Source organism: Gigantopelta aegis, chromosome 9 (genome assembly GCF_016097555.1).
Source record: "Gigantopelta aegis isolate Gae_Host chromosome 9, Gae_host_genome, whole genome shotgun sequence".
Classification (NCBI taxonomy): domain Eukaryota; kingdom Metazoa; phylum Mollusca; class Gastropoda; order Neomphalida; family Peltospiridae; genus Gigantopelta; species Gigantopelta aegis.
Window position 1 is genome coordinate 21,557,806 of NC_054707.1, and position 24,075 is coordinate 21,581,880.

The 24,075-nt window shown below is 40.3% G+C and overlaps 1 protein-coding gene across 1 annotated transcript in view; it reads left to right on the forward strand.

The window, feature by feature from the left end:
* The window catches only part of LOC121381495 (calpain-8-like), a 25,495-nt gene extending 1,420 nt beyond the window's left edge, over nucleotides 1-24,075 (forward strand). The window contains exons 2-13 of the mRNA XM_041510815.1: nucleotides 2,539-2,716; nucleotides 4,716-4,781; nucleotides 8,091-8,182; nucleotides 10,774-10,931; nucleotides 12,507-12,614; nucleotides 14,278-14,378; nucleotides 16,978-17,177; nucleotides 18,128-18,207; nucleotides 19,277-19,393; nucleotides 21,202-21,278; nucleotides 23,068-23,291; nucleotides 23,829-24,075. Coding sequence (XP_041366749.1) covers nucleotides 2,539-2,716; nucleotides 4,716-4,781; nucleotides 8,091-8,182; nucleotides 10,774-10,931; nucleotides 12,507-12,614; nucleotides 14,278-14,378; nucleotides 16,978-17,177; nucleotides 18,128-18,207; nucleotides 19,277-19,393; nucleotides 21,202-21,278; nucleotides 23,068-23,291; nucleotides 23,829-23,850 — 1,423 coding nt within the window. The 3' untranslated portion in view covers nucleotides 23,851-24,075. The remainder of the gene's footprint in view (nucleotides 1-2,538; nucleotides 2,717-4,715; nucleotides 4,782-8,090; nucleotides 8,183-10,773; nucleotides 10,932-12,506; nucleotides 12,615-14,277; nucleotides 14,379-16,977; nucleotides 17,178-18,127; nucleotides 18,208-19,276; nucleotides 19,394-21,201; nucleotides 21,279-23,067; nucleotides 23,292-23,828) is intronic.

A 24,075-nucleotide genomic window follows, 5' to 3' on the forward strand; every position in this document is an offset into this window, starting at 1 on the left:
GGAGGGTGGGCGTGACCCCCCCCTTTGCTATGCCACTGCGTGGTATATTAACTAAATCAATTATTTAAAGGTCATTTCTAGATTAGTTTGGACCACTTAAATTTCAGTGTATCCACTTAATTCTTTAGTTAAACTCTTGAATTTTTATGTTGTTCATCACATTCGTTTTGCATTTACCATAGTTTGACACCCAATAGCCTATGTATTTTTTGTGCTGGGGTGTCGTTAAACATCTATTCTATGTTATTTTATTCTATACGTTGAAATAAAGATAGGTTTTACAACCACACCGTAGTTGTGACGTCACAGCAATTTGCTTCCCGGTCTTTCGTATTAAAGGGCCTGCTACATGTAATATATACGTTTCATTGGTAAGAACATTATTCATTGTTTATGATAACATACACCAATAACACACATATGTGTGATATCGATTTAAAGACACATTGTTCGCTCCTAGGTGATTATTCGATCGCCGCAGGCACTGTGACGTTTGTCGACTTGAAACTGATTACTCTGTGATGCATAAGTTAACTGTAAATAAGACTGAGTCGTGTGATGCATAAGTTAACTGTAAATAAGATTGAGTTTTGTGATGCATAAGTTAACGGTAAATAAGACTGAGTCGTGTGATGCATAAGTTAACGGTAAATAAGACTGAGTCGTGTGATGCATAAGTTAACGGTAAATAAGACTGAGTATTGTGATGCATAAGTTAACGGTAAATAAGACCGAGTCGAGAATACATATATAGTTTTCCGGACTTTCAAAAACAAATTAGGAAAGCCTCAAGATACAGAGCTGAAATCATGTACCGTTACAGATCAAGTTTGACGTTCGTGGCGATTTACTTTTTATTTTATTTTATAGAGTTATGGTCCTTGAACTTAGGAGATACGAATATTTCTTTATCGCACTTGTTTTTCCCGAATGCCTCAAGATATTGAGATTACCTGGGGTTTTTTCGCATAGCTTTACCACGTACTGTTACAGATCAAGTTTGACTGTCATGGTGACTTACCCATTTCCCCCCAAAGTTATAGCCCTTTAATATAGGGGCCAGGATGTAGTCCAGTGGGAAAACACTCACTCGATGTGCGGTCGGTCTAGGATCGATCTCCGTCGGGGAGCCTATTGGACTATTTCTCGTTCTAGCCAGTGCACCACGACTGGTATATCAAAGGCCGTGGTATGTGCTATCCTGTTCGTGGGATGGTGCATATAAAAGATCCCTTGCTACTAATGGAAAAATGTAGCGGGTTTCATCTCTATGACTGTGTTAAAATGACCATATGTTTGACATCCAATAGCCGATGATTAATAAATCAATGTGCTCTAGTGGTGTCGTTAAACACAACAAACTTTAATATATGAGTTGTGAAATGTGTTGGGTCCAGTAGGCGACACGTATTGCTATATATGTAGTGTGAAAACGCTTGTTGTTTATGTATGCATGTTGTTAAGTATTTATCCATCGGTATCTGTTCAGCTATCCCACCATACCAGCCTCGGTGGCGTCGTGGTTAGGCCATCGGTCAACATGCTGGTAGGTACTGGGTTTGGATCCTAGTCGAGGCATGGGATTTTTAATCCAGATACCGACTCCAAACCCTGAATGAGTGCTCCGCAAGGCTCAATGGGTAGGTATAAACCACTTGCACCGACCAGTGATCCATAACTGGTTCAACAAAGGCCATGGTTTGTGCTATCCTGCCTGTGGGAAGCGCAAATAAAAGATCCCTTGCTGCTAATCGGAAAGAGTAGCCCATATAGTGGCGACAGGGGTTTCCTCACAAAATCTGTGTGGTCCTTAACCATGTGTCTGACGCCATATAACCGTAAATAAAATGTGTTGAGTGCGTCGTTAAATAAAACATTTCTTTCTTTCTATCCCACCATCTGCATGCTGTTTAAAGCGACAGACCTAGTTTTTAAACCCTACTGTATACTTTGTTCACTATGAAGTCAGACATTACTTCGATTTTACCATTTATATTATCTATTTCCGTACATCTGATGCATTTCTGGTCTTCCTGGTGTTTCTAATACCACGAAATGCATTTTTCATATTAAAAACAAACCTCACGTATCTATGAGAGGTAACGCTTTTGAAAACGATCTCTAGTCTATATCTGAGAAGGAACGGTTACGAAGACGATCTCTAGTCTATGTTTAAAGACATTTACTGTAAATTTATCTATATGTGTTACAGCATTGTAGATTCAGGGGCGTAGCGTGATCTGGACCTGGGGGGGGGGGGGGGGGGTCTATTTTGTTTTTGCACCACCAGAAACCCCATATGTATAAACCTGTATGTTTTAGTTTTAAAAGCGAACCATTTGCTTCAGCGGGGGGGGGGGGGGGGGGGGGGGGGGTTGGTCCGAACCCCCCGAACCCCCCTAGCCTACGCCCCTGAGATTAAGTTAACCAAACTTAGTGTCCATTTTCACGAACTGAAACTAGGGTCTGTGACTTTAGAACAAGGGAACCATTGTTCCATGATCCTCTGTAGGACTTTTGTTTTAATTTTCATTTCAGACTCAGCGGTTCTTACAGTGCCATATACGGCGGAGAGCCTGGGGATGCCTACCTTGCCCTGACTGGAGGGGTGGCCGAGAGGGTGGATTTTCAGAAGCAGAAACCCGAAGATCTGGATATATTCATAAACATCAGAAACAGCCTGAGAAAAGGCGGATTTGTCTCATGCTTTCTTTCAGTAGGTTATTTGGCGCCGCTGTAAATAGTGCGGAACGTAACCTAGTGGTGAAGCGCTCGCCCGACCCGCGGTCGGTCTAGGGTCGATCCCCGTCGGTGAGCCCATTGGGCTATTTCTCATTCTAGCCAGTGCACCACGATTGGTATATCAAAGGCTAAGGTATGTGCTATCCTGTCTGTGGGATGGTGCATATAAAATATCCTTTGCTACTAATGGACATATGTAGCGGATTGCCTCTCTAAGACTATATGTAACAATTACCAAAGAGAGAGGGAGAGAGACAGAGAGGGGGGGGGGGGGGGGAGCACAGACAGACATACAAACACACACGCGCACACTCGCGCGCACACACAGACGCAATAACATATGCACATACACACACACAAACACTAATGCACATGCACAGACACGCACAGGTACAGTATAATTTACATATACTCATATGTACACGTGTATGTATATACCAGCCCAAGTTAAGCTAGCCTTTTTTTCGCTAACGTTTGCAAACTAGTTCTCGTAGTGGTAATTCGGTTTACTGTGTAGCGTTAAAATCAGTCTAGCAAACATTAGCGACAAAACGGTCGACTGAACTGAGCGGCATTATACTGTGTAGCGTTAAAATCAGTCTAGCGAACGTTAGCGACAAGCTGTCGACTGAACTGAGCGGCATTATACTGTGTAGCGTTAAAATCAGTCTGGCGAACGTTAGCGACAAGCGGTCGACTGAACTGAGCGGCATTATACTGTGTAGCGTTAAAATCAGTCTAGCGAACGTTAGCGACAAGCTGTCGACTGAAATGATGTGTTTTATACTTATCTTAATCATTGTTTTTTTTGTTTTTTTGTTTTTTTATCAAATTGCATATAAAAATAGAACTGGTTTATTAGATTTGAGAAACACATTTCATTTCATTTCATTTTTAATGAAGCCAAAGTAAAATTATTGATACCCCCGAAAATCTCCCCCCCCCAAAAAAAAAAAAAAAAAAAAAAAAAAATAAAACAATAACCCCAAACAACAACAACAAAACAAAACCCACAGAAACAACACAAAAACAAAATGAAGCAAAGAAACAAACGCACGCACACACACACACACACACACACACACACACACACACACACACACACACATAAAAATAAAACCCACCAACTAACGAATAAAACAAACAAACAAACATATAATCAAATAAACAAACAAAGAAAAAAGAAAGAAATGTTTTATTTAACGACGCATTCAACACATTCTATTTACGGTTATATGGCGTCAGACATATGGTTATGGACCACACAGATTTTGAGAGGAAACCCGCTGTCGCCACTACATGGGCTACTCTTTCCGATTAGCAGCAAGGGATCTTTTATTTGCGCTTCCCACAGGCAGGATAGCACAAACCATGGCCTTTGTTGAACCAGTTATGGATCACTGGTCGGTGCAAGTGGTTTACACCTACCCATTGAGCCTTGCGGAGCACTCACTCAGGGTTTGGAGTTGGTATCTGGATTAAAAAGCCCATGCCTCGACTGGGATCCGAACCCAGTACCTACCAGCCTGCAGACCGATGGCCTAACCACTACGCCACCGAGTCCGATACACAAACAAACAAACAAACAAAAACAAACACACACACAAAAAGAATGTTGGTGCAGGCTAGAACTGGATATAAACATACTAATCTACATAAAACATGTTTTATTATTTATACTGATTGAACGTGTACTTGTTGTTTTTATTCTCCTGTAATGCGGTGATATTTTAATAAACAGTGGCGGATCCAGAGAATCCATTTAGGGGAGGGGGGCAGTGACATGAGGTGGAATGCCAAGCGAACTTTATGGGAGGTTTGGAGGGGGATCGTAAAAAAAAATGAAAATTAATATATAATAAAATTATAACTATCACAAAATGTAAGGGGGGGGGGGCGGGTCCCTCCCCTCCCCTAGATCCGCCTCTGATAAACTATCTTGACCATCGTCTGTCTTTTCTGTTTGTTTTCAGTACAAATATAACAAACACCAAGGATTGGTAGGCAACCAGTATTACACAGTAAATGACGCAGGAGTGGTAAGTACAGTTTTGAATATATATTTTTTTTTAATAGGATATTAAACAAGCTTCCATTTCTTATCATGTTTATGTCCCGAGTGAAATAATTTTCAGTTGTCATGAGCTTGAGTGAGTGACAATGAAAATTATTTATCGAGGAACATAAACATGATACGAAATGGTAGCCAGTTTAATATCCTATTTATTACCGTTAATCCTTCTTGATTTATATCACTCAATTCGTTTGGTTGACGTTCCTGAAAGGTTTTCGTGCGCCAATCGATGACGTCACGAAGTGTTACGTCTCACCTTGGCGTGCTAGTGGGACATATCACTGGCAGGATTCTGCAAGTAAGGTTTTGATTGGTGGACATGAGCTCCAAGTGGCTGTCTTTAGATCCACATGTAATAGTGGAGCTAATTTTAATTAGATTGACTTTGATATGTACCAAGATATTTTTAACCATATGGGTAATAAAGTGTTTTACGTCACCGTTGGGGATCAGGCTTCTTCACTCAAGTTTGTTTTTATTTTTGTTTAACGACACCACTAGAGCACATTGATTTATTAATAACCGGCTGTTGGATATTAAACATTGTTAATTTTGACATATCGTCTCAGAGAGGAAATCCGCTACATTTTGTTTCTATTAGTAGCAAGGGATATTTTATATGTACAATCCCACATACAGGATAGCACATACCACGGCCTTTGATGTATCACTTGTGGTGCACTGGCCGGAAAGAGATGGGCCCACCGATGGGGATCGATCCTAGACCGACCGCGCATCATGCGAGCTATTTTATCACTCGGTTACGTCTTCGTGGGGATTTTTTTTTTAAATTTAACATACTCTGCAATGCGCTTAAGACCACGCATGCTTTAAAGTATAATTAACAAATAATTAAAATATATATAGAAAGAAAACGGGGGTGGGGACCAAGAACAACTGAATAAAAAAAAAACACACACACAACAACAATAACAACAAAAAACTAAAATAATTACATTAAAACAGCAACAACAAAACCCCAAGAAAACAACAACAACAACAACAAAAACAAACACAAAACAAACAACAGAAAAAACACACCAAAAAAACATTTCTCTACAAAACAAAATAAAACAACGGCTCATGGTATATATTCTAGCGCAAAATAAATCTCGTGCAATAAATAGGAAGCGAAAACGTATGTGAAGTTACATACCTTCTTTTATTTATTTTTACAAAATCACAATTCGTGAAAATATGGTTTTAACACATCACGAGTTGACATAAAAATCGTATTCGAAAAAACACCATGAAATGGTCTATTTATTATATACATTTTTCCTAGTTGTTGACAATATCTTTCGCTTTTTTGTTAATATCTTTCGCTGATCCTATCGAAAACACGTAATGCCATGATATATTTCTTCCGGTTGAACTTTTGTTGAAAATTTACTTGACCATGGAATTTTAAAATGAAATACGAATAAAAAGTATCTTTATTTAATTATTTAATTAATAATTATTTCATAATACTGCTGTGCAAACATACCTGACAAAACGATCCTCCCAAAAAGAAAACCCCACTAAAACAAAACGAATCAAACGGCAGGTTTAAAAACTTACCACCATCGATAGGACACTGTGTCATCATTATTTGGCTTCGTAATTAATTAGTTTTAAATATTTGATCGTAATTGCACTTCATATCCTTTTTTTTTATAGGTACAATTGTTTAAATTACTTTTAAAGCATCAAACTTAAACTTGTAATATACCGGCCTCGGTGGCGTCGTGGCAGGCCATCGGTCTACAGGCTGATAGGTACTGGGTTCGGATCCCAGTCGAGGCATGGGATTTTTAATCCAGATACCGACTCCAAACCCTGAGTGAGTGCTTCGCAAGGCTTAATGGGTAGGTGTAAACCACTTGCACCGACCAGTGACCACCGACCATAACTGGTTCAACAAAGGCCATGGTTTGTGTTATCCTGCCTGTGGGAAGCGCAAATAAAAGATCCCTTGCTGCCTGTCGTAAAAGAGTAGCCTATGTGGCGACAGCGGGTTTCCTCTGAAAAACAGTGTCAGAATGACCATATGTTTGACGTCCAATAGCCGATGATAAGATAAAAAAATCAATGTGCTCTAGCGGCGTCGTTAAATAAAACAAACTTTACTTTTTAAACTTGTAATAATTTACATGGGAGATGACTGAATCATGAATGTTCACAAAGATATAAATATCATTTCTATATTTTCACTTAACTAAAATACAGTGAAAATACGACTTTTCACCGAATATCACTTTTATGGTTTCTGTGGATCTATATATTTTATTGCTATGCATATAATAAATATATTTCCTGTTGTTTATTAAGAAAATTGGAAAAAAAAAGAAAGAAAGAAAAAAGGCTCGAACATTGCGCAGCTGCCAGTCATTACTTTTTTTCTTTCTTTTTTCTTTTTTTTTTCTTTCTTTTTGCTTTGTTTTGTTTTTGTTTTTCTTTAAAAAGTCAGTTACTTGTTCTATGTCTCGGTGGCGCAGTGGTTAAGCCATCGGACTACAGGCTGGTGGGTACAGGCTTCGCAGCTCGCTACCGGCTCCCACCCAGAGCGAGTTTTAACGACTCAACGGGTAGGTGTAAGACCACTACAACCCCTTCTCTCACTAACCACTAACAGCTAACCCACTGTCCTGGACAGACAGCCCAGATAGCTGAGGTGTGTGCCCAGGACAGCGTGCTTGAATTTTAATTGGATATAAGCACGGAAATAAGTTGAAAAGAATGAAATGTTTTTTGTCGTCTGTTGCCATATCTGTAGTATAGACCAGCATAGATGCGGTGTGTTTTGTCACATTGATCGTAATTGTCACAGACCCAGACCCAGATCCAGACCCAGACCCAGACCCAGACCCAGACCCAGACCCAGACCCTGATCCAGACCCAGACCTAGACCCCAGACCCAGACCCTGATTCAGATCCAGATCCAGACCCTGATCCAGACCCAGACCCAGACCCAGACCCAGACCCAGACCCAGTCCCAGACCCAGACCCAGACCCAGATCCAGATCCAGACCCAGACCCAGACCCAGACCCAGACCTAGACCCCAGACCCAGATCCAGATCCAGACCCTGATCCAGACCTAGACCCCAGACCCAGATCCAGATCCAGACCCTGATCCAGACCCAGACCCAGACCCAGACCCAGACCCAGACCCAGACCCAGACCCAGACCCAGACCCAGACCCAGACCCAGCCCCAGCCCCAGACCCAGATCCAGACCCAGACCCAGCTTTGGTGTGTTTTGGGCCTTAGACTTGTTTTCTTCTGATTATAGGTTTTCGGAAGAGACAATTTGAGAGAAGTTCCTTTGTTGAAGGTTGGGAATCTTTGGGTACATCCCCGATGGACAGGAGCGTGGAGTGCCCGGTAATACTACTACTTCCTCTTCTGCTTTCTAGTATATCTCTAGGATCGATCCCCATCGGTGGACCCATTGGGCTATTTCACGTTCCAGCCAGTGCGACCCGTAGCAACCCGTACCGCTCCCCGTTGTCAACTAACCCGTATCCGGGGTCATCCGTGAGGTTTTCATCCGTCGTGGATCCGGCCAGACGATTCTTGACAGTGTGGCCAGGGCTTTATGCTTACCCACTGAGTCGTTAAAACTCGCTCTGGGCTGGAGCCGGTATCGGGCTGCGAACCCTGTACCTACCAGCGTTATGTCGGTAATAATTAGCTATAAAAAAGCAGATTCAGTAATACTGAACAATCTGAGGTCACGACCTTTCAGCGATCTTTTAACTGCGACTGTTTCTAATAAAAATGTTTAATGTACAAAGTATTCAGATTTATCCATATGGGGGAGGATGGGGGGGGGGGGGGGGGGGGGGATAAAGCCCAGTGGTAAAGCGCTCGCTTGATGTGCGGTTGGTCTGGGATGGGATTGATCTCCCTTGGTGGACCCATTGGGCTATTCCTCGCTCCAGCCAGTGCACCACGACTGGTACATTAAAAGCCGTGGTGTGTGCTATCCTGTCTATGGTATTGTGCATATAAAATATCCCGTGCTACCAATGGACAAATGTAGCGGGTTTCCTCTCTAAGACTATATGTCAGACTTATAAACATATTTGACAGTAGCCGATGATGAATAAATCAATGTGTTCTAGCGGTGTCGTTAAACAAAAACAAACAAACAAACAAACAAACAAACAAAAAAACCGTATAGAGGAGTGGAATATTAAAATGATTGAGGGCTCGTCTGAGTTGACGTAGGTAATAAGATTAATCACTTCAGGGTGTACACCACCAAATCAAATCCCATAGACGACAATAGTAACATATCAGGCTAAACCTCCTACCTGCTGCGTATCAATCGACATAAACAGTACTATCCCTCACCCTTAACATAAATCAGAAAAGAAATAGGGGTCTGCTGCTCATTTCAGAGATAACGGGTAGCGTCTATGACTACCCAAGTTCCGCACAAAATTTGAGGACTTTTTTTATTACAGGTACCCCATAGGCCTACATGTTTCAAGCACAAGGCTACTTGACACATTGGTACTAGATGAAATAAAACTGCATACAATTTTTGCCAAGATGAAACTATTTTGTTTTACAACCAACACACTCACATTTATAACCAATCACAGGACTTGTGGTGTTAACTTCTCTATCAAAAGTTGAGTGCACCTCGAACTTTGAACCGGCCGGAAGTTATTTGGTTTAGTACTACCTTCAAGTGGCATTTTTGGATTATTTCTAAATTCAAACACTTGTCACAGAGAAGAACAGTTTAAAGTTTGTTTTGTTTAATGACATCACAAGAAAATATGGATTTATTAATCACCGGCTCTTGTGTGTCAAACATTTATATGTAGTCATTTTGACGTATTGACTAAGTCTTAGAAAGAAAACCCGCTACATTGTATTCCATTAGTAGCAAGGGATATTTTATATGCACCATCCCACAGTAAGAATAGCACAGACTACATATCCATTGAAGATTTTGTGCGAAACATATTCATTCAAGAGTTGGTCCAAAAATATCCCTTGAAAATTTTGTCCGAAACATTCGTTGAAGTGTTTGCGCAGAACAACCCCCTCAAGAGTTTATGCAGAACAATCCCTTCAAGAGTTTGTGCAGAACAATCCCTTCAAGAGTTTGTGCAGAACAATCCCTTCAAGAGTTTGTGCAGAACAATCCCGTCAAGAGCTTGTGCAAAACAATCCCTTCAAGAGCTTGTGCAAAACAATCCCTTCAAGAGCTTGTGCAAAACAATCCCTTCAAGAGCTTGTGCTAAACAATCCCTTCAAGAGCTTGTGCAGAACAATCCCTTCAAGAGTTTGTGCAGAACAATCCCTTCAAGAGTTTGTGCAGAACAATCCCGTCAAGAGCTTGTGCAAAACAATCCCTTCAAGAGCTTGTGCAAAACAATCCCTTCAAGAGCTTGTGCAAAACAATCCCTTCAAGAGCTTGTGCGAAGTAATCCTCTGAAGAGTTTGTGCAAAACGTATCCCTCAATCCCTTGAAAAGTTTGTGCAAAACAATCCCTTCAAGAGTTTGTGCAAAACTATCCCTTCAAGAGTTTGTGCAGAACAATCCCTTCAAGAGTTTGTGCAAAACAATCCCTTCAAGAGTTTGTGCAGAACAATCATTTCAAGAGTTTGTGCAAAACAATCCCGTCAAGAGTTTGTGCAAAACAATCCCTTCAAGAGCTTGTGCGAAGTAATCCTCTGAAGGGTTTGTGCAAAACGTATCCCTCAATCCCTTGAAAAGTTTGTGCAAAACAATCTCTTGAAGAGTTTGTGCAAAACGTATTCCTTGGAAGAGTTTGTGTGATACAATAATTCTTTGAAGAGATTGCCCAAAAATATCCATTGAAGAGTCTGTGCAAAACATATCCTATGAAGAGTTTGTACGAAACAATCCCTTGAAGAGTTGTGTAAAACATATCCCTTGAAGAGTTTGTGCAAAACAATCCCTTGAAGACTTGACGCAAATTATTTTGCAGGAGTAAAGAATGGAATTATGTGGAACAGGTATTGAAGGAACCCGATGGCAGGAAGGGCGAGTTCTGGGTGTGTCTCAGAGACTTCCTGACCTACTTCTCGCACATAACAATCTGCGCCGTCACTCCAGATAACTTGGATATCACTATTGATCCCTTAAGTGAGTTGCTAAATGTATTTGATTCACATCCTAACAGACAGAGAGAGAGAGAGAGAGAGAGAGAGAGAGAGAGAGAGAGAGAGAGAGAGAGAGAGAGAGAGAGAGAGAGAGAGAGGAGAGAGAGAGAGAGAGAGAGAGAGAGAATGAGCATGAAGAGAGAGAGATAGCCAGCAAACGTTTTCTCTAACGTTCGCGAACTATTTGATTGGTTCCCGACGTGACCATCTGGTTTACCATAGATCGAGTGTGCTCTAGCGTTATTCTTTTATATGCGAGAATAACGCTAGAGATAACTGTGTGTAATACTTCGGCAATCGTCGACATAAAATGGTAGCCAGTAACATTGTTTGAAATACACATTTCCACTTAAATCTGATGCTACAGACCTTTAGTTCGATCATTCCCGAGTCGCCAATCGAGTCACGTCCCCATCATTTTTTCCTGTGTCAGCACAACAATAATGGAGTTTCAAACAGGGGCGTCGGGTTTCTTCGTCCAGTGTCGATACCGGTTAACAACATGTAAGTTTACTGTCATGATTCGACTCGGGAATAATCGAACTAACGATCTGTGAAATCAGATTTAGGAAACAAATGCGTATTTTGGACACTCGAGCTAGGAGTACCGTTAAGCTTAGCTTAATAACTGGTTTAATGTGCCCATATACCACTAGAGTTTCGAACACGCCTATCACGAGTCCGGCCTCCGATAGGATCGGGGGGTCTGACTGGTTTAAACAATATTTATTTCACAAAAGAAATGGATTGGCAAACATGCCATTGGCCTATATTAATGCCTCTCCACACATACATTGTTACATACAATTTATAATATACACATATATCAGTTGACATGTTCTTCAGAGAATTAGAAACAGTTACATAATTTGCACTCAAACATAAAAACAAGTCTAAATGACCGTTAAATTAATATACTTGTCCATGCGTACACGTACCCACGTACATAAATACCAGATTTCCTAAGATTAACTTACATCAGTGATTCTCGTCCACCGCCCACAGTACAGCAGCCAAACCTGCAAATGACAATGTGATGTACGATAAATGGCTTTAAGAAATTAAAACGTGAAGCGTTTTGACAATTCGAAAAAGTTATGAATGGATTCTGCTATACGTAAATTAAGGTCCAGAGGGTAATCATTATTACCATATAGCACTGTATGGAGATCAAAACCACCATTATAAAAATACATTGTTGTACGAATGTTATCATATAGAGGACAGACAAATAGGAAATATAACGTATCTTCATATGGGTGTCCACAACTACAAATGGAATTATCATAAATATGTCTTGTATATCTATGAGCGTTGAGGTCACTGCATTCTAAACGAAGTCTACAAAGAATTATTTGATTTAAGGGGTCTGACTCGGGATAGGGATAACCTAACAAATACGGTCAATGTTACCGTGAAGCGCATAAACCAGTCTAGCGGACGTTTTTTCCTGCTCTTCTCTGGCTGAACTCGGCCCTGTTCTAGCTAGAATAATAATTTGTTATTTATTTTATTCAAACGTTGTTTTGTTTCTGTTTCTGTCTTTGTCGGTGTCCAGAATACGTTACGAATATCAACGGGGAATGGCTTGGTAAAAAATCTGGCGGCTTCCATAACAGAATGAAGAACCCTCGTTTTCAGTTCACTGTACCAGAAGATACGACAGGTCAGTTTAAAGTCGTAGACCCTGGTTTCAACCCGTAAAAAGGGACAGACACTAAGCAGTGGCGGATCCAGAAAATCCATTGGGGATGGGGGGGGGGGGGGGGAGTGACGTGAGGTGGAATGCCAAGGGAGGTTTGGAGGGGCATCGTAAAAAAATGAAAATTAATATATAATAAAATTATAACTATCGCAAAATTTAGGGGGAGGGGCGGGCACCAGGATGATGGAAATGGATAATATAAACAATGAAATATAAATAATGCATTACTTCAATTATCAAAAACAGCTTTAATAGTGAAAAATATGCCGTAGTGTGTAAAAACTAGGATCTGTCACTTTAATCGAAACATATTTTATTGCTTTTGAAACACGACTGGTATATCAAATGCCTTGGTATGTGCTATCTTGTCTGTGGAATGGTGCATATAAAAGATCCCTTGCTATTAATGGATTATCTATGGGATCCCTTGCTACTAATGGAAAAATGCAGCGGGTTTTCTCTCTATGACTTTGTCAAAATGACCATGTGTTTGACATCCAATAGCCGATGATTAATAAATCAATGTGCTCTAGTGTTGTCGTTAAACAAAACAAACTTAATGTGGGGTTTTTTTTGCTTTTGAAAAGCAAATGAATTGGGCACAAGTTTTTCCAACTTACTAGGCCTTCTCCACAATACATACATAATTGCAAAACGAAATGTAATCCGATAATCTGACAGTAGGTTATATGTGCACTTTTTAATATTCATTATCAGTTGTAGGGTCCTGATTAGCCATCGGTCAACAGGCTGGTATACTGGGTTCGGATCCCAGTCGAGGCATGGGATTTTTAATCCAGATACAGACTCCAAACCCTGAGTGAGTGCTCCGCAAGGATCAATGGGTAGGTGTAAACCACTTGCACCGACCAGTGATCCATAACTGGTTCAACAAAGGCCATGGTTTGTGCTATCCTGTCTGTGGGAAGCGCAAATAAAAGATCCCTTGCTGCTAATCGGAAAGAGTAGCCCATGTAGTGGCGACAGCGGGTTTCCTCTCAAAATCTGTGTGGTCCTTAACCATATGTCTGACGCCATATAACCGTAAATAAAATGTGTTGAGTGCGTCGTTAAATAAAACATTTCTTTCTTTCTGATTGGGATAATATTGGGTTGGATGCGCGGTCGTTTTAGGATCGATCGCCGACGATGAGACCATTGGGCTATTTTTCGTTCCAGTCAGTGGTATGTGCTATCCTGCCTACTAATGGAAAAAAATGTAGCGGGCTTCCTCTCTAAGTCTATATGTCAGAATTACCAAAATGGTTCACTTCCAATAGCCGATGATTGATAAATCAATGTGCTCTAGTGATGTCGTTAATCAAAACAAACAAACTTTCTGTAAGTCTATGTGTCAGAATTATCAAATGTTTGACTTCAAATAGTCGATGATTGATAAATCAATGTGCTCTAGTGGTGTCGTTAAACAAAACAAAAACGTGTTTTAATTAACTTATTGGTATGGAGAAACACCCAGTCCATTTAGGGCGATCGATCTCACGACCCTTTCGCACTCCAGGCGAACACTTTACCACGCCCCCACCAATAGTGTATAATAATAAGTCGAACGGTAAAAATAAACCATGTATCTGATTGGTTACTAACGAAGCCATTTCGTTTCTAGGTAACTGTCTATACGGTGAAATTCCATTGGTCGTACAGATTATTCAGCGAACGCGACACCAGAAAAACGATCGATTCATTATTACATGCGACTTGTACAAGGTGAGAATAGTTTACCCAACTATCTTAATTTCCACCAAACTTGTATATTGTTAAAATTGAACACAATTTAAAAAAATAATTAAATTAGTTTAAGCGACTATCTTAATTTCCACCAAACTTATATATTGTTAAAATTGAACACAATTTTTAAAATAATTAATTAGTTTACCCGACTATCTTACTTTCCACCAAACTTATATATTGTTAAAATTGAACACAATTTTAAAATAATTAATTAGTATTTTATGTAATTAAAAATAAAATAAATAAATAAAAATAAACTTTAAGAAAAACGTGATCAATCTAGAAAAAAAAAATCATTTGGTTTCTCATTGTGCAATTATTAAGATTATAAGTATCATTATAAGTATTGATTGTAAATGTTCTGTAATATTTCTATTGCGCGTTACCCCATCCTCACTCAGGAAAGAAAATTAATGGGGGTTTTGATACATAGTGATGGATAATATGTTTATTTCGACATTTGGGGGGAGAGAGAGAGAGAGAGAGAGAGAGAGAGAGAGAGAGAGAGAGAGAGAGAGAGAGAGAGAGAGAGAGAGAGAGAGAGAGAGAGAGAGAGAGAGAGAGAGAGAGAGAGAGAGAGAGAGAGAGAGAACGAGAGACAGACAGACAGACAGACAGACGGGGGGAGGCAGAGAGAGAGAGAGAGAGAGAGAGAGAGAGAGAGAGAGAGAGAGAGACAGACAGACAGACAGACAGACAGACAGACAGACAGAGAGATAAAAAGAGACAGACAGAGAGAGACAGACAGAGAGAGAGAGAGACTGACAAGAGAGAGAGAGAGAGAAAAAAAATAGTCAGATAGGGAGACAAACACAGAGAGAGAGAGAGAGAGAGAGAGAGAGAGAGAGAGAGAGAGAGAGAGAGAGAGAGAGAGAGAGAGAGAGAGAGAGACAGAGAGAGAGACAGACAGACAGACAGACAGACCGACGAGGGGGGGGGCAGAGAGAGAGAGAGAGAGAGAGAGAGAGAGAGAGAGAGAGACAGAGAGAGAGAGAGAGAGAGACAGACAGACAGACAGACAGACAGACAGACAGACAGATAAAAAGAGACAGACAGAGAGAGACAGACAGAGAGAGAGAGAAAAAAAATAGTCAGATAGGGAGACAAACACAGAGAGAGAGACAGAGAGAGAGAGAGAGAGAGAGAGAGAGAGAGAGAGAGAGAGAGAGAGAGAGAGAGAGAGAGAGAGAGAGAGAGGGCGTATATAGGAAGGGGAATCAGGTGCCGCCACATGTTTAAAGTTAAATCCCCGTACCTTCTCGTTTAGTAGTAGAATCTATACTATGACCATCCCATTATCTCAAATACGCTGTTTGTTGCAAATTCAATGTGAGATACTTTCTCCTTGAGAATTTGTACAAATTGTGGTTGTTATTTCTCCGGTTATAATGTTATGATAAGCATGTTTTGAGGTAATAGGAAAATATCAAAAGCTTAATTACTGTGAAACTGTTGATTAATGACAGTTATGTTTTAGAATTAGGTGATAGGAAAAATCACTACAGCTATTTCTGTTAAATTGTTGATTAATAATTTTATTTTGAGTTATAGGAAAAATCCCGACAGCTATTATTGTGGAACTGTTGATTATGATAATTATTGTTTTAGGTACTAGTAATAGGAAAACTCCCTACTGCTATTTCTATTAAACTGTTGATTAATAATTATGTTTGGAGTTCTAGGAAAAATCCCTGAAGCGATACCGTGAAACTGTTGGTGATAATTATTATGTTTTTGGGTACTAGAAAAAACACCTACCAATACTACTGTTAAATTGTTTATTATGATAATTAGGTAATAGGAAAATACTTACCGTAAAACTGTTGATGATGACAATTATATTTTTAGGTAAAATGAAAATACCCAAAGCCATCAGTGTGGAACTGTAGATGATAATTTTGTTTTAGGTAATAGAACAAATATTTAAAACTATTACTGAGGAACTGGTGCTGATAATGATTATATTTATTTATTTAATGTAATAGGAAAAATGCCTAAATCTATTACTGTGGTACTGTTGATGATAATAATTATGTTTGTTTATTGTAGGTAATAGGAAAAAATACCTAAAGCTATTACTGTGGAAAAAAGAAAGAAATGTTTTATTTAACGACGCACTCAACACATTTTATTTACGGTTATATGGCGTCAGATATATGGTTAAGGACCACACAGATTTTGAGAGGAAACCCGCTGTCGCCACTTCATGGGCTACTCTTTCCGATTAGCAGCAAGGGATCTTTAATTTGCGCTTCCCACAGGCAGGATAGCACAAACCATGGCCTTTGTTGAACCAGGGGCGAGACGTAGCTCAGTGGTACAGCGCTCGCTCGATGCGCGGTCGGTCTGGGATCGATCCCCGTCGGTGGACCCATTTGGCTATTTCTCGTCACAGCCAGTGCACCACGACTGGTATATCAAAGGCCGTGGTATGTGCTATCCTGTCTGTGGGATGGTGTATATAAAAGATCCCTTGCTGCTAATCGGAAAGAGTAGCCCATGAAGTGGTGACAGCAGGTTTCCTCTCTCAATAACTGTGTGGTCCTTAACCGTAACAGTTATTACCTTAATTTAGGTAATAGGAAAAATACCTGAAGCTATTACTGTGGAACATTTGGGAGACGAAACGACAGTGTACGTAAATGCAGTTCAGATGACGTTTCGTTATCAGATCGATCCGGGCGAATACGTGGTCATACCGTCAACCAAACATGAGAAACAAGAAAAAGAATTTCTGCTTCGAATTTTCACACCTTACGCTTTAAAGGACATTAAGTAAGTTCCACCACCACCACCCCTGTCCCAGCCAGTGCCTCAAATCGGTATATCAAAGGCCGTGGTAGATTATATCCTACTTTATAACACTGTATTAAATTCATTGCATAATGACGGCTTCCAGCCAAAATGATTTATTATTAATCATTGCTTTGAAATATGAATATTATATCTTCAGCTATATGATCAGAAACAGATGATCAAGTAGATAATTTAATATATCAGTAGAACAAAGTTCATTTGAGGCAAAAGCTGGTGACAGGTTTGCTGTCTTTGTGAAACTCATCTGTTTTTGATGGCACTATCTAGCTGCCGACAATCAACTTGTAAGATTGTTTTAGATTAGCTGATTTAATCAAATTTGTTACGTCGACCTGATATTGCCGAGCTATTTTGCAAAGCTGATATATGAGATCGATTCATTTGTATTAATGTATCACAAATTAGTGTAAAATTAGCTAAATACGCCACACAAAACCCCTTAAGATTCTTCACCTTCAACTGTCTTAGGAACTAGATACACAATGAGAAGATCACTCTATCTGTCTTAAAGTCGCAGATTTAATTTCAACCCGTGAAATTTTACAATAAATTGGATAACGTTACACTAGAGTAAAACAATAGTGTTTGACGTTAAAACGAGGAAATACCCTTTAAAAGTAGACTAAAGTTCGTATCCATTACCCATATTTCTGAGAGGTTTGAAAAAGAAAGAAAAAAGAAAAAAAGAGAAACTTTTCGTGGTATTAGAAAGACCAAGATTATCTGAAATACTTATGATGTTCGGAAATGGATAATTTAAACAATAAAATCTAAGTGATGTATGATTTCAATGATTAAAAAAAAAGACCCGGCTCTTATAGTGACAAATACGCTGTAGTGTTCGAAAAACTAGGGTCAGTCACTTTAAACATTCGAAATACTGGAGTTAGTTTGTGTTTCTGTTGCAGAGAGATGGGCGACGACATTCAATTCAGATCGTGTGCTCAAGTGAAATATCTCGACTACAAACTGACCAAACTTCAACTCCGTGAGTTCCACGGCGATATTCTAGCAGAATCTGATTTCATGTGATACATGATAATAAGAACTGTACAGTTTAAACACGGGCCGAATTTACGATGCCTGTTTTTCTTGTACGCGTGTGTTTAAGTATTGTAAATGTATGTAGTTACACGTGTGTAAGACATAAACACAACAAACAGGCTGTGAAAATTCGGCCCCTGGTGCTTTTATATTAAATGTGATTTAACCCCCCCCCCCCCCCCAAAAAAAAAAACATAGTAATAAAAAGTAGATACCCACCCCCATTAAAATACACCCCACCCCCGCCCCTCCCTCACCCACACACACAAACAAACCACCACACACGCAAAAAACAACAAAACCCTCCACCAAAAAAAGCAATACAGCAACAATAAAAAAACAAACACAATAACCCTACAACAGCAACAGCAACAGCAACAGCAGCAACAACAACAACGAAACGCATATCACAAACACCCCCCCCACACACACACCACCACCACCACCACCGCCGCCGCCGCCGCCACCGCCACCGCCACCGCCACCACCAACATGCTAGTTTACCTATAATTCAGCTTTATTTCAGTTTTATATTTTTTCTCGCGAGGCTGGGTGGTATTACTCACAATAAGTCCAAGCAAAGTGTGTAATAAAGAATTAAAATGTATTACCATAGCATTTATAACACTATTTGTTGTTGCCATGGTACCTCAGATGGCAGGTCAAGATAGCCGTTGCAGGTACAACTCTTTTCATCTGCATTTGTCATTCCGTTTTTTGAGCTCGCTATCTAAACATATTTTTGCGTACAAAAGAAAACCCCCAAAACCCTCAAACATCAGACAAAGAAAAACCATCACTAACTCAAAAGACAAAAACCCCAAAACAAACCCTCGCCCCTTTAAAAAAAACACCCACGAAAACTCCGCAATTAAAATCCCCCCCAACCCCCCCCCCCCCCCAAAAAAACCCCCCCCCCCCCCCCCCCCAAAAAAAACCCCACCAAAAACCCCCACAAAAAACATGGCTCTTCTTTTCGTTTTTTTCATGCGTCTGAGTTTCTTTATCTGCAGCTTACATCAAGTGTCTGTTTGGGAATTGGGTTGTCGGGGTGAATGATGGAGGCAGGATTTTCTACCAAAACTCGTTTCCTATCAACCCGCAGTTTTCAATCAGCATCAGAGACAGAGGTAAATTAATGTGACACAGTATTACTATGTATACACAGAGACATTATTTAAGCACCCATTGGAGGGGGGGGGGGGGGGGGGGGGGGAAAGGACATTGATTTACCCCAAAATACAAATTTTATTTGATTTACTCCAACAGTTAAAGTTTGTTTTGTGTAACGACACCACTGGAACACATTAATTACTTACTCATCGGCTATTAGAAAGGAAAGCAAATGTTTTATTTAACGACGCACTCAACACATTCTATTTACAATTATATGGCGTCGGACATATTGTTAATGACCACACAGATATTGAGAGAGGAAACACGCTGTCGTCACTTCATGGGTTACTCTTTTCGATCAGCAGTAAGGGATCTTTTATATGCACCATCCCACAAACAGGATAACATATACCGCGGCCTTTGATATACCGCGGCCTTTGATATACCTGTCGTGGTGCACTGGCTGTAGCGAAAAATAGCCCAATGGGCCCACTGACGGTGATCGACCGCGCATCAAGCGAATGCTTTACCACTGGGCTACGCCCCACCCTTCGGCTATTGGATGTCAAACATTTGGTAATTCTGACACGTAGTCATCAGAGAAAACCCGCAACTGTTTTCCAAATGCAGCATGGTTTTTTTTTGGGTTTTTTTTATATGCACCTTCCCACAGACAAGAAAGCACATGCCACGGCCTTTGACCAGTTGTGGTGCACTGGTTGTACCGAGAAAAACCCCAATCAGCTAAATGGATCCACAGAGGTGGTTCGATCCTGCGACGCAAGCACCGCATTCGAGCACTCAACCGACTGAACTAAATCCCGCCCTACTCCAACAGAGACCTTCCATCTAGAGGATATTCTCATAGCCTCAGAGACTGAATTGCTTCGGATGAAACTGCAATTACCTCCTCTTGTCCCAAGCCCTGACACTGGCCATGCTGGAGACTGGGCTTCGGATTTCTCTCTTTCCTTATTTTCGTTAATTTTCAATTAAGGTTCAAGCATGCTGTCCTGGGCACACACCTCAACTATCTTGGCTGTCTGTCCAGGACAGTGAGTTAGTTGTTAGTTGTTAGTTGTTAGTGAGAGAGAAGAGGGTGTAGTGATCTTACACCTACCCAATGAGTCGTTAAAACTCGCTCTGGGTGGGAGCCAGTACCGGGCTGCGAACCCAGTACCTACCAGCCTTATGTCTTAACACGACACCACCAAGGCCGGTGGGCTTCGGATGACGTGCCTGAACCAAAATAGGATATTGGCACGTTAATGGAGTTCAAGGTCAAGTTACATCATAGTCCAATCAGTAAAGTAAAGTTGATTTATTAATCACCGGCTATTGAATGTCAAACATTTGGTAATTTTGACATATAGTCTCAGAAAGGAATGAATGATGAATGAACGAATGAAAGAATGAATGAATGAATATTTAATGAGACCCCAGCACGAAGCTTAGAGAGGAAATCCGCTACATTTTTACATAAGTAACAAGTGATTGTTTTATATTATATATCATCTTACAGATAGGATTGCACTACCACGGCCTTTGACGTACCAGTCGTGGTGCATTGGCTGGAACAAGAATATAGCCTAATGGATCCACCGACATGAATCGATCCAAGACTGACCAAGCATCAGGCGGACGCTTTACCACTGGGCTATGTCTCGCCCCCTCCCCTCAACAAGTTTAGTTTGTTTTATTTAACGACGCCATTAGAGCACATTGATCCGAACCCAGTACGTACCAGCCTGTAGACCGATGGTCTAACCACGACGCCAACAAAGAGAGAAAAAAGTCTAAACGTACAGTTTTCTGTTTGCAGATCGGCCAGTCGTGTTTCATTTGCTGCAAGATCCATGTGCCGGGTACACTCATGCTGTAGGAATCAGGCTGTTTCCAGTAAGAATGGGTTGTTGTTGTAGTTTTTTTTTTTTTTTTTAAAAACCATTTTCAAAATATTCATCATTGCATGTCAAACGTTTAGCATTTCTGACATATTGTCTCAGAGGAAATCTGCTGCATTTTCCCATTAACAGCAATATATTTTTATCAACACAATCGCACAGACAGGACAACACATACTACGGCCTTTGATATACCAGTTGTGTGGCATTGTTGGGGAATCCCTTTTGTATACATTCATATGTGCCATTAAAGCTTACCTGTTTATGTCATTCGTACTAATTAGAGATAGTAGTTTATCAAGATAAACGTTTTGGATTGTGGGCCTTTAAAATATGTAGTTTTTTTTGGGATTTTAAAATAAATTAAATTTTTTAAATGATATGTTAATGAACTATATTGAAGATTAAACAAGTCAAATGTATTTCTGGTCATTCGGAGAGACTTTTAAGAACAATTTAAAGTTCGTTTTGTACAAGGAGGACACTAAAAAAGTTTGTTTTATTTAACGACGCCGCTAGAGCACATTGATTTTTTATCTTATCATCGGCTATTGGACGTCAAACATATGGTCATTCTGACACTGTTTTTCAGAGGAAACCCGCTGTCGCCACATAGGCTACTCTTTTACGACAGGCAGCAAGGGATCTTTTATTTGCGCTTCCCACAGGCAGGATAGCACAAACCATGGCCTTTGTTGAACCAGTTATGGATCACTGGTCGGTGCAAGTGGTTTACACCTACCCATTAAGCCTTGCGAAGCACTCACTCAGGGTTTGGAGTCGGTATCTGGATTAAAAATCCCATGCCTCGACTGGGATCCGAACCCAGTACCTACCAGCCTGTAGACCGATGGCCTAACCACGACGCCACCGAGGCCGGTTTAAGGAGGACACTAGATCACATTTGGTAATTTTGACACATTGTCAAAGAGACGAAACTTGCTAATGTTTTTTTTTGTTTTTTTTTTTTTTTGCATTAGCTGTAAGGGATGTTTTATATGCAGACAGGATAGTACATACCACGGACTTTTATATGAGAAATAGCCCAAACCTTCCACACATCAGGGGAACGCTTTACCACTGGGCTACGTTCCAACACACATGTCTAAGAGATCGAGCGTTCGCAGTCGCTGGCCAGACATGTGGGGGGGGGGGGGGGGGGGGGGGGGGGGGGTTCGGGGATTTTTTTTTTTTTTTTTTTCAGAACATGATATGATAAAAAGACAGTGGCACCAATCAAGCTGGTCGCGAGCGTTCGGCCTTCTGAACGCGTCACTGGTGTTAGTAATTAGTAAAAATTAATTTTATTCGAATCACCAAATATTCGTACCTGGGAAACTTGATTCATTGACTTTAAATGCCTATGGATAGGCGTCGGAAAATAACAGAATCGTGGACATGTGTGTGTGTGGCTATATTTTAATTTGATATTTAGCTGGGGGTGGGGCAATGCATTATCTTCGGGGTTTTATTTTGGGTTGGGGTGGGGGGGGGCTTAAACAAATATTCGAGTGTTCCTTTTTGTTTTAGTGTTGTTGTTTGTTTTTTTTCAATTTATTTATTTATTTATTTATATATTTATTTATTTATTTATTTACTAATTAATTCATTCATTCATCCATTCATTTGTTTGTTTGCGTATTTATTTATTTAATAATTAATTAATTTGAAAGTTTGTTTGCATATTTATTTATCTATCTATTTATTTGTTTGCTTATTTATTTATTTATGTATCTGTTTATTTGTTTGTTTAATTAATTAATTAATTAATTTGTTTATTACAGCTGAAAGGGAAGGCACCGATTGGCTTAACCTACGTGCATCGATACCACGAAGAATGTGTGAAGACGATAGATGGTGTGACGTCACGATGTATGGTGTCCAATGACGTCGACGCCAAATACGTGCTGCGCCCTGGTAACTACGTGGCTGTGATTTTCATGGAGAAGCCGGGCCTGGAGTCATCATATTCGCTAGTCGTCAGGTCCAATACAGACATCGACGTTAGGTATGACGTCATATCTATGTCAGTGTATTACCCAGTAGCCGATGAGTATTTTTGTACCGGCGTGTCGTTTAGCATTCATTCATTCATTCTTTCGTTCATTCATTCATTCATTCATTCATTCATCCATTCATCCATCCATCCATCCGTCCATTCATTCATTCATTCAGTCATCCATTCATTCAGTCATCCATTCATTCATTTATTCATTAATTCATCCATCCATCCATTCAACCATCCATTCGACTCGACATCTCTGAGTCAGTTTACATTACGTATCTCTGTCAGTGTCAACTACATGACTAGACAAGAAGAGAAATATTCAATGGGCCCACCGACGGGGATCGATCCTAGATCGACTGCACATCAGGCAAGCGCTTTACCACTGGGCTACGTCCCGTCTCTGAATGGTCAGATGACACATATATATGGGGGGGGGGGGGGGGGGGGGGTAGCGTTTGATTTGGAAACCGCTCACATAATAATGTATTTTGTATTGCTATGCTAGTAAAATTGACTTCTGGTATGTTTTAATTTCAGGGACTATCAAGCATATGCATGAAAATCTTACCAAAACCAGTGACAAGAAGCTAAAAAAAGTATATCAGTCCAACAGAAACAAACTCATTTACAAGTACTTGAAACAGTGACTGTGGAAATGTAATTATTTAACATCAATTATGGAACAAATTCATTATTACCAGTGGCGGATCCAGAAAATCCATTTGGGGGGGGGGGGCAGTGACACGAAGTGGAATGCCAAGGGAACTTTGGGGGAGGTTTGGAG